The 12,150-nt window shown below is 39.1% G+C and overlaps 1 protein-coding gene across 1 annotated transcript in view; it reads left to right on the forward strand.

Annotated features, from left to right (window-relative positions):
* The window catches only part of ITCH (itchy E3 ubiquitin protein ligase), a 98,916-nt gene that overhangs the window by 41,482 nt on the left and 45,284 nt on the right, over positions 1-12,150 (forward strand). The window contains exons 5-7 of the mRNA XM_010854874.1: positions 1,215-1,339; positions 3,063-3,200; positions 5,759-5,804. Coding sequence (XP_010853176.1) covers positions 1,215-1,339; positions 3,063-3,200; positions 5,759-5,804 — 309 coding nt within the window. The remainder of the gene's footprint in view (positions 1-1,214; positions 1,340-3,062; positions 3,201-5,758; positions 5,805-12,150) is intronic.

Consider the following 12,150-nt stretch of genomic DNA (forward strand, 5'->3'; position numbering starts at 1 on the left):
GGAGAAGGAAATGGCAACCCACTCCAGGGTTCTTGCCTGGAGAATCCCAGGGATGCGGGAGCCTGGTGGGCTGCCGTCTATGGGGTCGCACAGAATCGGACACGACTGAAGCGACTTAGCAGCAGCAGCAGCAGCCACTGGGAATTCCTTGGTGGTCTAGTGGTTAGGACTCTGCACTTCCACTGCGGGGGGCATGAGTTCTGTCCCTGGTCAGGAAAATCTTACAGCCTTGAACCATAGGACTATCATAGGTTATATAGTGTTCTGTTTTTCTAATTGAAATAGTGTTTATACAGCTTATTGCAAATTCAAATTTCTATTCTGTATTGGCATTTAGCAAGGTCTGGCCTTATTTGACAGTTGTCCTGGACACTTTGCCTCTAGCAGTGTGAAACATGGGATAATATAATCCTGAAATCCTTAAGTAGCTTACTGAGAACATTCTTAATACAAATTTTAATGATAGATTTTTGTTCAGATTACAGTCCATCACCAACTGGCTCTGTGATATTTGGCAATTTGCTTATTCTCTGAGTATCAGCTTCTGTATGTGAAGATGAAGTGATATTCTCACCTCAGGGTTACTGTGAAGATTAAATGAAATAATTCTAAGCTCAGCACACTACCTGACATAAAATAAGAATTTAATTTTTTGTATAAATCACTTTTTTGTACTCAGTTCGTTTCAGTCTCTCAGTCGTGTCTCTTTGTGACCCTGTGAATAGCATGCCAGGCCTCCCTGTCTATCACCAACTCCCAGAGCTTGCTCAAACTCATGTCCATCGCATTGGTGATGCCATCCAACCATCTCATCCTCTGTCGTCCCCTTCTCCTCCTGCCTTCAATCTTTCCCAGCATCAGGGTCTTTTCTAATGAGTCAGTTCTTTGCACCAGGTGGCCAAAGTATTGGAGCTTCAGCTTCAGCTTTTTGTACTACTAAAGTAAAATTATTTTTCAACAGTTTGTAGCATGATGAGCACTTTTACTTTTGTTGATAATACATATGTGTAATCGTTCCTGTAGGTCACCAGTGCATGAAGATGACCATGCAAACCTGTAGCATTCAGATATGTTTTTCATAAGGTTATAGAATACAGGCAATATTGGTTGTAAACTGTAAGATACGTGGTGATATTTTAATTGTAATTTATTTAGAATTCCATTGTGATATTAAAGGAAATACTTTTTTCACCTTTTTTTTTTTTCATTTGTAGTATTGTCACCCCTGTGAGTAAATTACATTTTCGTGTGTGGAGTCACCAGACACTGAAATCTGATGTTTTGTTGGGAACTGCTGGATTGGATATCTATGAAACATTAAAGTCAAACAATATGAAACGTATGTATGTGAAAATAAGAATAAGCTCAGCTTTTGTTATTTTGCAAGAAATTCATGTGCTAAATGTGGAGAAAATGACTGTTCACTATTTGTTTTTAAGTTTACATGGTTGTAACATTACTACAGAGATAAAGCTTGAACTCTTTAATGCATTCTTAATATCTGGTTTGGCCATTCATTTTGGATCCAGTATTTTAAATAAATATTATTTAAATTTATTTAAATACTAAATAAATAAATTTAGTAGATAGATATTTATTGAAGGCTGTACTCAATTATGGAAAAGAAATAGAGCAGAGATGATTTTATTTTAGATGGTTTTATTTATATGTGTATACCTCTCTTTTGATAGATCAGTTCAGTTCAGTCGCTCAGTCATGTCCGACTCTTTGCGACCCCAGGAATCTCAGCACACCAGGCTTCCCTGTCCATCACCAACTCCCAGAGTTCACTCAGACTCACGTCCATCGAGTCAGTGATGCCATCCAGCCATCTCATCCTCTGTCGTCCCCTTCTCCTCCTGCCCCTAATCCCTCCCAGCATCAGAGTCTTTTCCAATGAGTCAACTCTTTGCATGAGGTGGCCAAAGTACTGGAGTTTTCAGCTTTAGCATCATTCCCTCCAAAGAAATCCCAGGGCTGATCTCCTTCAGAATGGACTGGTTGGATCTCCTTGCAGTCCAAGGGACTCTCAAGAGTCTTCTCCAACACCACAGTTCAAAAGCATCAATTCTTCGGCACTCAGCCCTCTTCACAGTCCAACTCTCACATCCATACGTGACCACTGGAAAAACCATAGCCTTGACTAGACAGACCTTTGTTGGCAAAGTAATGTCTCTGCTTTTGAATATGCTATCTAGGTTGGTCATAACTTTCCTTCCAAGGAGTAAGATCTTTTAATTTCATGGGTACAGTCACCATCTGCAGTGATTTTGGAGCCCCCAAAAATAAAAGTCTGACACTGTTTCCACTGTTTCCCCATCTATTTCCCATGAAGTGATGGGACCAGATGCCATGATCTTTGTTTTCTATAGATACATAAAAACTTGCAACATACTTATTTTAATTAATATATCATGATTTTAAAACAGACTTTTAATCCCTTGAGTATCTAAAGCATACTTCTAAGAATTTTATTTCTTCATTTAGGATTTATAAGAAAAAATTCATTCTTAAATTATGTTTTCACTCCATATAATTCAGACATACCTTGCTGAGTAGTGTTAGTTGTCCTGATGGCTCATTTTGAAGAAGAGAATGAATATAATAAGTGAGATGATTGAGCTATTTAGTGTTTTTGTTTGTTGTTTCGTTACTAAGCTCTTGTGTCCAACTCTGTTGTGATTCCATGGACTATAGCCTGCTTGGCTCCTCTCTCCATGGGATTTCCCAGGAAGGAATACTGGAGTGAGTTGCCATTTCCTTTTCCAGGGGATCTTCTCAATGCAGGGATCAGACATCTACTGCATTGGCAGGCGGATTCTTTACCACTCACTGAGCCACCTGAGAAGCCCCATTTAGTATCTTACATTGTGGATATTAAGCACTAGGAAATTTTGTTCTATTTTTAAAAATGTTTTTGGCATGAAAAGGCCTGAAACCTTGGGTGAAGTGTATTAAAACAATATGTCTACATATAAATATAAATTTTCTGACAGTTATGTTTTTAAGAGTTATGACTTAAAAAAAAAGTGACCATTTTCTTTAATTTTATTCTCTTCCAGTTGAGGAAGTAGTTGTGACTTTACAGCTTGTAGGTGACAAAGAACCAGCAGAGACAATAGGAGATTTGTCAGTCTGTCTTGATGGGCTGCAACTAGAGTCTGAAGTTGTTGCCAATGGTGAAACTGCATGTTCAGAAAGTAAGTAATCACTTAAAAAAAAAATTCATTTTTATTTATTTGGCTGTGCTGAGTACCAGCTGTAGCACACAGGATCTTCCATCTTCATTGTGGCATGCAGGATCTTTAGTTGTAGCATATGGGATCTAGTTCCCCTAACTAGCGATTGAACCCAGGCCCCCTGCATTGGGAGCACAGAGTCTTAGCCACTGGACCACCAGGGAAATATATAGGGTCTTTTCTTCTTAAACTAGTGACTGTAAAATATGTTGTAATTATTGCCATTCTTTTCCACATAAAGAAATTATTTTATTTCCATTTTATAAAGAGACATTTTTCATTTTAAACTTTCAGTACATTGTTTCTATTAGGAACTAAGAGTTGAAAAGCTAGCCAAATATAAGCCAAATCATTGTTGTCTCTGAGAGTGATAAATTGATTTATAAAGTAGCCATTCTGTAGGCCAACAGTGGCAGTTAATATGGCACATTTGATGCTACACCTTCTCCAGTGCCGGTGGCAGACATAGTTTACTGTCTGTAGCAGTGTCTGATTTAGTTTAAATTTGACTCAAAATCCTTAGTACTACCAGACAGGCCAGTACAAGCTGGAATCGTTAGCCATTCCTCTTCCATTTTTGTAGGCTACATTTACTGAGCTGTCTTTGAGTTAAAATAATGACAAAACCATTTTTGTGATTTGTTTTATGTTGATATATTTTACAGTTTATGGTTTACTAGTGTTAAAGGGAATAAATATGAGATGTAGCATGCTTAATAAAACCACCTCTCAGTGGATTTCCTTTAGATATTTCCATCCCTTATTTGCCAATAAGTGTATTTTCACCTGGAACACAGATTGTCAAGACAAAGCACAGGTTAATGGTCTCCTTGGTTAGTCTGACAGAGCTCTCTGTTTACCTAGAAATTGTATTATGGAGCATTTTGCAGTGATCAGGTGCTGTTATACTTCTGTTTCTACTTTGGAAGACTTCCTACTTCCTTTCTAATTCATGACCTTTTTTTAATAGCAGAACCTTCAAGATAGTCCTGGTTATATCTTCCATATTGGTTCTTTGGGGTTAATGAGGGTAGAAAGAAATTTCTGAATTGGTTATACTGGTTCAGAGTTGACACATTCATATAGATGGAATCATAACAATAGGTAGTCTTTGTGTCAGGCTTCTTTCACTTAGCATAGATAATGTCATTTCAGGTTTATCAGTGATGTAGAATGTTTCAGTAGTCTGTTGCTTTTTATTACTGCATAGTTTTAAATTGCACAGATGTACCACATTTTATCTATCCACCTGTACCATTTTTTAAAATAAAATCTTGAGACACTTGCCCACCTTGCTGAGTATGATATAGTAATAATATAGTGGTGACTCAGCATCTTTTTAATGAAGTAATCCATTACTTCGTTGGAGTAGTATAGTGATGATTTCACTCTTTGAAAGTTGGGACTGTATTCAGGGACTGTTGTTCTTTAACTCAGTGGACCTAGGCTGTTAAACTTGTTCTTTTTGCATTTCATAGTTTTTTAAACTGCTCTGTATACTACTTTTGCTGCAGTCTGTGCCTACCTATAGTATTCTCCCTCTGTATCACAGTTCCTTACTGAATCCTAAGGATATTTCATGAATAAAACTTGAAGAAAGTATGACTGTTGTAGCATTTGTTTTGGCCACTTTGAGACCCATTTGTGCCTTTTCTATTCTTGAAGCTATTTTCAGGGCCTTTGCGTAAGAAAGATATTACTGATTTTTCTATTTTCAAAATCTCATTATCCTGCACTTTTAGAGGGAGGTAATTGGAATACAAAAGATGACTAAAATACATTTGAATTAGAATCAAGCAAATGGGGACTTCTCTGGTGGTTCATTGGCTAGTACTCCACACTCCCAGTAGAGGAGGCCCCAGGTTCCATCCTTGGTCAGGGAACTAGATCCCACATACCACAGGGCAACAAAGCCACAACTAAGAGTTCGTATGCCACAACTAGAGATCCTGTATGCCACAACGAAAATCTTCAACTTTCCTGTGTACTGCAACTAAGACCTGGTGCAGCCAACTAGCTAGCTAAATAAGTAAGTAAATAAATAAGACATTTAGGCAGAAGTAGCACGTGAGTAATATACCTTGACTCATTACCATCTCTTATACAAAACGATCATTTGCACACAGACAAAAAATAATCATTTGCTCAATTTTGATAAAACTTCTCAGTCACGTGAACATTTATCTTATTTTCCTTTTAAATATCATGTTGAACTTTAACTCCATTCCAGCATGTTCTTTACTACATGCATGCTCAGTCTCTTCAGTCATCTCCGATGCTTCACGACATCATAGACCGTAGCCTGCCAGGCTCCTCTGTCCGTGGGATTTTCCTGGCAAGAATACTGGAATGGGTTGCCATGCTCTCCTCCAGGATTATCTTCCCAACCCAGGGATCGAACCCAATCTTTGTTACTAGAAAGATACAATGAAGGGTTTTGTTTACAAAGCATCTTTAGGTAAAATGTACGTACGACTTCTTGAAATTCATTTTCTGTCTAACTTTTAATGTTGTTAAAGGTGCTTCACACAATGATGATGGCTCCAGGCCCAAGGATGAAACAAGGTAAGAGTTCACTTATTACATATCATAGAATGCAGAGAGAAACAAGGGAGAATGAATAAATTTCATTTTTGTCAAAACTTCAAGTTCAAATTGATATAAAAATGTGTCAAATTTCAGAGCTCTAGGTAAGAAAGGAAATATTCATGGAAAATTCAAGAGCCTTAGCTTATATGACTGCAGTTCTGTAATGTAGGCCAGAGGTACCCAAACACTAATAGTTCTTCAGCTTATAGAAAGTGAATATATTGGCACTTTCCCAAAGGTAGGGAAGTTTAGAATCCTAAGGTCATTGTTGGACTGTTTCCTTTTCCAGGAAAGCTGGGCTCTAATTTTCTCACTGTGATTAAAGATAGAAAAGGTTTTAAAAATTAATAACTCTCTCGGTAGACCAGAAGACATCCTATGTTTTTGTGTTTCTTTTTAGTTTTATTTTTTTCTTAAGTTTTTTTTTTGAAGTCATGAAATGTCCCTCATAAAGATGTTTTAATATTTCAGTGTTCTTTGGTCCTCTTTTGCATAATAAACCCATACTTATACATTAGCGAGAATGTGATACAATTTTGTAGTGTGTTGAAAGGTTGTGTTACACCACTCTATTTCATTTTTGTGAATCTTTCTTAAAATACTTTATGAAACCACTCTAGACAGCTGTAAATTTCTTGCAAAGGCATTGCTAGAGCCCTGGCTTCATGCTATTTATTCATTTAATGCTTTATGTTTTCCCAAGTGAGTCATTGTTACAAATAACCTGAGGGACAATGTCTTCTGGGTTTATGAGATTGCCAGACTGATCTTTGAGCATGTCTTTGTGTTAAGCATGAATTCCTTTGCATTAGCGTTTTCCAGAGAGCATGCCTCTTAGATGATGGGTTTGTTTGTCACATGCTGTTTAAATGTTGCTCTGCAGGAATCATGGCAGTGAACCCTTTGCTTTTGTTTGCTGACTTCATCACTTGAGCATGTGTCCAGTGAAAAAGGCAAAAACCTCCCCCCGCCAGACATTTAAGAAGTTTACTAAACAGCTTTAGGTTTTTCTACTTTTTTGTTTAAATCAAGCACTACATGTATCATCAACATAGTTCTGATGGTCTCCTTTCCCCCATAGCATGTCTGGATATTTTGTATTTCTCAGTGTTGTCTTCTGTCACTTTTATGAATTACCAAGGTGACTGATGCTTAATGTTCAAGATTTTGTTTTTCAGAGTGCCTTCCTGATTGTTAATCATTGATTTGCATATTATAACCTTAGAATGTATTAGCATCTGGGTTCTCAGGATTCTTTATCTTGTTCCTAAACATCTAAACTTACATATACTAATAGATCAGGTAAATATGTATGGTGAGATAAACAGACTTGTAAGACAAGCAAAGAGCAAAGCCATGGTAGCACTAAATTTGTAGCTAATTGCTTTTCAATATAATGGTGATAAGTTCACATTGACAACTTTGTATAGTATATTGTTGTTGTTCAGTCATTCAGTTGTGTTCAACTCTTTGTGACCCCATGGACTGCAGCATGCCAGGCTTCTCTGGCCTTCACTGTCTCTCAGAGTTTGCTCAAGCTCATGTCCATTGAGTTGGTGATGCCATTCAACCATCTCTTCGTCCCCTTCTCATGCCCTCAATCTTTCCAGCATCAGAGTCTTTTTCCAGTAAGTCAGCTCTTCACATCAAGTGGCCAAAGTATTGCAGTTTCAGCTTCAGCATCAGTCCTTCCAATGAATATCAGGGTTGATTTCCTTTAGGATTGACTGATTGGCTCTCCTCTCAGTCCAAGGGACTCTCAAGAGTCTTCTCCAGCACCACAGTTTGAAAGCATCAATTCTTTGGTGCTCAGCCTTCTTTATGGTGAAATTCTCACATCCATACATGACTACTGGAAAAACCGTAGCTTTGACTATACAGAACTTTGTCACCAAAGTAATATCTCTGCTTTTTAATATGCTGTCTACGTTTATCATAGCTTTTCTTCCAGGGAGCAAATGTCTTTAATTTCATGGCTCCAGTCACCATCTGTAGTGATTTTGGAGACCAAGAAAATAAAGTCTGTCACTGTTTCTACTGTTTCCCCATCTATTTGCCATGAAGTGATGGGGCCAATGCCATGATCTTAGTTTTATGAATGTTGAGTTTTGAGCCAACTTTTTCACTCTCTTTCACCTTCTTCAAGAGGCCCTTTAGTTCCTCTTCACTTTCTGCCATAAGGGTGATGTCATCTGCATATCTGAGGTTACTGATACTTCTCCCAGCAATCTTGATTCCAGCTTGTGCTTTATCCAGCCCAGCATTTCACTTGATGTATTCTGTATATAAGTTAAATAAGCAGGGTGACAATATACAGCCTTGACGTACTACTTTACCAATTTTGAACTAGTCTGTTGTTCCATGTCCAGTTCAAATTGATGCTTCTTGACCTCCATACAGATTTCTCAGGAGGCAGGTAAGGTGGTCTGGTATTACCATCTCGTTAGGAATTTTCCAGTTTGTTGTGATCCACACAGTCAGAGACTTTAGCATAGTCAGTGAAGCAGAATTAGATGTTTTTCTGGAATTCCCTTGCTTTTCCCATGATCCAGTGGGTGTTGACAATTTGATCTCTGGTTCCTCTGCCTTTTCTAAATCCAGCTTGTATATCTGGAAGTTCTTGGTTAATGTATTGTTGAAACCTAGCTTGGAGGATTTTGAGCATTACCTTGCTAGCATGTGAAATGAATGCAGTTGTGCAGTAGTTTGAACATTCTTTGGTGTTGCCCTTCTTTGGGATTGAAAGGAAAACTGACCTTTTTCAGTCCTGTGGCCACAGCTGAGCTTTCCAAATTTGCTGATAGAGTGTATGCAACACTTTAACAGTGTCATCTTTTAGTTTCAAATAGCTTAGCTGGAATTCAGTCACATCTACCAGCTTTGTTCGTAGTGATGCTTCCTAAGGCCCACTTGACTTCGCATTCCAGGATGTCTGTCTCTAGGTGAGCTATCACACCATCTTGGTTTTCCTGGTCATTAGAACTTTTTTGTGTACTTCTGGCTTGTGCTTCTGTTAGGTCCATACCACTTCTGTCCTTTATTGTGCCCATCTTTGCTTGAAATGTTCCCTTGGTATCTCTAGTTTTCTTGAAAAGTTCTCTAGTCTTTCCCATTCTATTATTTTCCTCTATTTCTTTGCATTGATCACTGAGGAAGGCTTTCTTATCTCTCCTTGCTATTATTTGGAACTCTGCATTCAGATGGGTGTATCTTTCCTTTTCTGCTTTGCCTTTAGCTTCTCTTCTTTTCTCAGCTATTTGTAAGGTCTCCTCAAACAAGCATTTTGCCTTTTTGCATTTCTTGTTCTTGGTGAGATGGTCTTGATCACTGCTTCCTGTTCAATGTCACGAACTTCTGTCTGTAGTTCTTCAGGTACTGTATCAGATTTACTCCCATGAATCTATTTGTTATTCCCAGTGTATAATCATAAGGGAGTTGATTTAGGTCATACTTGAATGGTCTAGTGGTTTTCCCTATTTTCTTCAATTTAAGTCTGAATTTTGCAATAAGGCTTTCATGATCTGAGCCACAGTCAGCTACCAGTCTTGTTTTGCTGACTGTATAGAGCTTCTCCATCTTTGGCTGCAAAAATATGATCAATCTGATTTTGGTATTGACCATCTGGTGATGTCCACATGTAGAGTCATCTCTTGTGTTGTTGAAAGAGGTTGTTTGCTCTGACTAGTGCATTCTCTTGGCAAAACACCGTTAGCCTTTGCCTTGCTTCATTTTGTACTCTAAGGCCAAATTTGCTTGTTACTCCAGGTGTCTCTTAAGTTCCTATTTTAGCATTTCACTACCCTATGGTAAAAAGGATGTCTTTTTTTGGTGTGTGTTCTGTAAAGTCTTGTAGGTCTTCATAGAACCGTTCAACTTCTTTGGCATTAGTGGTTGGGGCATAGACTTGGATTACTGTGTTATTGAATGGTTTGTCTTGAAAACGAACCAAGATTGCTCTGTCGTTTCAGAGATTACAGTCAAGTACTGCATTTTGAACTCTTTTGTTGACTGTGAAGGCTACTTCATTTCTTCTAAGGGTTTCTTGCCCACATTAGTAGATACAACGGTCATCCGAATTAAATTCACCCATTCCCATCTTAAAGTAGTGTAGAGAGGCAATACTCAGAGTCTCAAAAAGGTGTACAACTCGAAAGGAGTTTAAGACTCATCATCTAGGGGAGGGGAAGCAGTGTGTCAGAGCTGACTCTTACTGCATTCTGTTCATGTTCTGAGGTTGCTTGGTCTTCCTACAGGCAGTCAGCACCTAATTGGTGACTGAGCTTTTCTATTCACTCAGAATAACCATTTGAGGAATGCCCACAGCAGTATGTGTCATGCCCTACTGTTCACACAGATCATCTGGAGATCTTGTTAAAACGCTCTCTCTTATATAGTGCATCAGGAGTGAAGTCCAAGATTGTGTGTTTCTAACAGGCTCCTGTGAACTGTGCTTGCCTCTGGTCCAAATATCATTCTTTGATTTCTGGGGACCATAATGTGAAGATGATTTAATACATGGTACTGCCTCTGTTTTGGTTTCTTGAATCTATTAAATTTTATTCAGGATTGCCACAAGGTCCAGGGTATGAATTAGTGCAGTGTAGTGGTTTCCACTTACCAGGTAGTAGGTTATCAGAGCTTTAGCTGAATCATCTCCAAACTAGCTAATTCATGCTCTGCCTTGTAATCAGTGATTCCCCTGGGAAAAGGAATTGGCTATATTTAACCAACAGTAGTAACTTTGTATGGCACCCCACTCCAGTGTTCTTGCCTGGAGAATCCGAGGGACGGGGGAGCCTGGTGGGCTGCCGTCTATGGGGTCACACAGAGTCGGACACTGAAGCAACTTAGCAGTAGCAACAGCAGTAACTTTATATCTGACATTCCTGTTCGTGTTCTCCCCCCTTTCTTTCTCTCCAACTGAAGACATTGCTCAGAAGAAATGATAGTTCCTTTAAAAAAAGTCTGTGTTAGTATACTGTATTGGTGTTTTTCTTTCTGGCTTACTTCACTCTGTATAATAGGCTCCAGTTTCATCCACCTCATTAGAACTGATTAAAATGTATTCTTTTGAATGGCTGAGTAATACTCCATTGGGTATATGTACCACAGCTTTCTTATCCATTCATCTGTTGATGGACATCTAGGTTGCTTCCATGTCCTGGCTATTATAAACAGTGCTGCGATGAACATTGGGGTACACGTGTCTCTTTCAATTCTGGTTTCCTCAGTATGTATGCCCAGCAGTGGGATTGCTGGATCATAAGGCAGTTCTATTTCCAGTTTTTTAAGGAATCTCCACACTGTTCTCCATAGTGGCTATACTAGTTTGCATTCCCACCAATGGTAACAATAACCCTGTATATGAGATAGCAAAAGAGACACTGATGTATAGAACAGTCTTTTGGACTCTGTGGGAGAGGGAGAGGGTGGGATGATTTGGGAGAATGGCATTGAAATATGTATAATATCATATATGGAACGAGTCGCCAGTCCAGGTTCGATGCACGATACTGGATGCTTGGGGCTGGTGCACTGGGACAACCCAGAGGGATGGTATGGGGAGGGAGGAGGGAGGAGGGTTCAGGATGGGGAACACATGTATACCTGTGGCAGATTCATTTCAATATTTGGCGAAACCAATACAATATTGTAAAGTTTAAAATAAAATTAAACTAAAAAAAAAAAGAAAAAAAAGTCTGTGGACACCTCTGTTCTAGATCACTTGGAACATTTTGTATAACATTTTCTGGGGTAGAAGGAGAGCACCTAGCTCTTGGAAGTAAGTGTACTTCCTTCTCCTGCTATGGAACAGTCAGCCTTGTTCCAGACCTAAATATTAAAGAGCTAATGAAAACCAAGAAAATGATGACAAGGTTATCTGTGGTTGTGATAAAATAGTGCCCTTTCTGAAGAGTTATTTGAAATCTGAACCAGCATACCTTACCGTTCTGAATCAATTCAGTTCAGTCGCTCAGTCGTGTCTGACTCTTTACGACCCCAGGAATCGCAGCACGCTAGGCCTCCCTGTCCATCACCAACTCCCAGAGTTCACTCAGACTCACGTCCATCGAGTCAGTGATGCCATCCAGCCATCTCATCCTCTGTCGTCCCCTTCTCCTCCTGCCCCCAATCCCTCCCAGCATCAGGGTCTTTTCCAATGAGTCAACTCTTCGCATGAGGTGGCCAAAGTACTGGAGTTTCAGCCTCAGCATCAATCCTTCCAAAGAAATCCCAGGGCTGATCTCCTTCAGAATGGACTGGTTGGATCTCCTTGCAGTCTAAGGGACTCTCAAGAGTCTTCTCCAGCACCACAGTTCAA

Source organism: Bison bison, unplaced genomic scaffold (genome assembly GCF_000754665.1).
Source record: "Bison bison bison isolate TAMUID 2011002044 unplaced genomic scaffold, Bison_UMD1.0 scf7180017864352, whole genome shotgun sequence".
Classification (NCBI taxonomy): domain Eukaryota; kingdom Metazoa; phylum Chordata; class Mammalia; order Artiodactyla; family Bovidae; genus Bison; species Bison bison.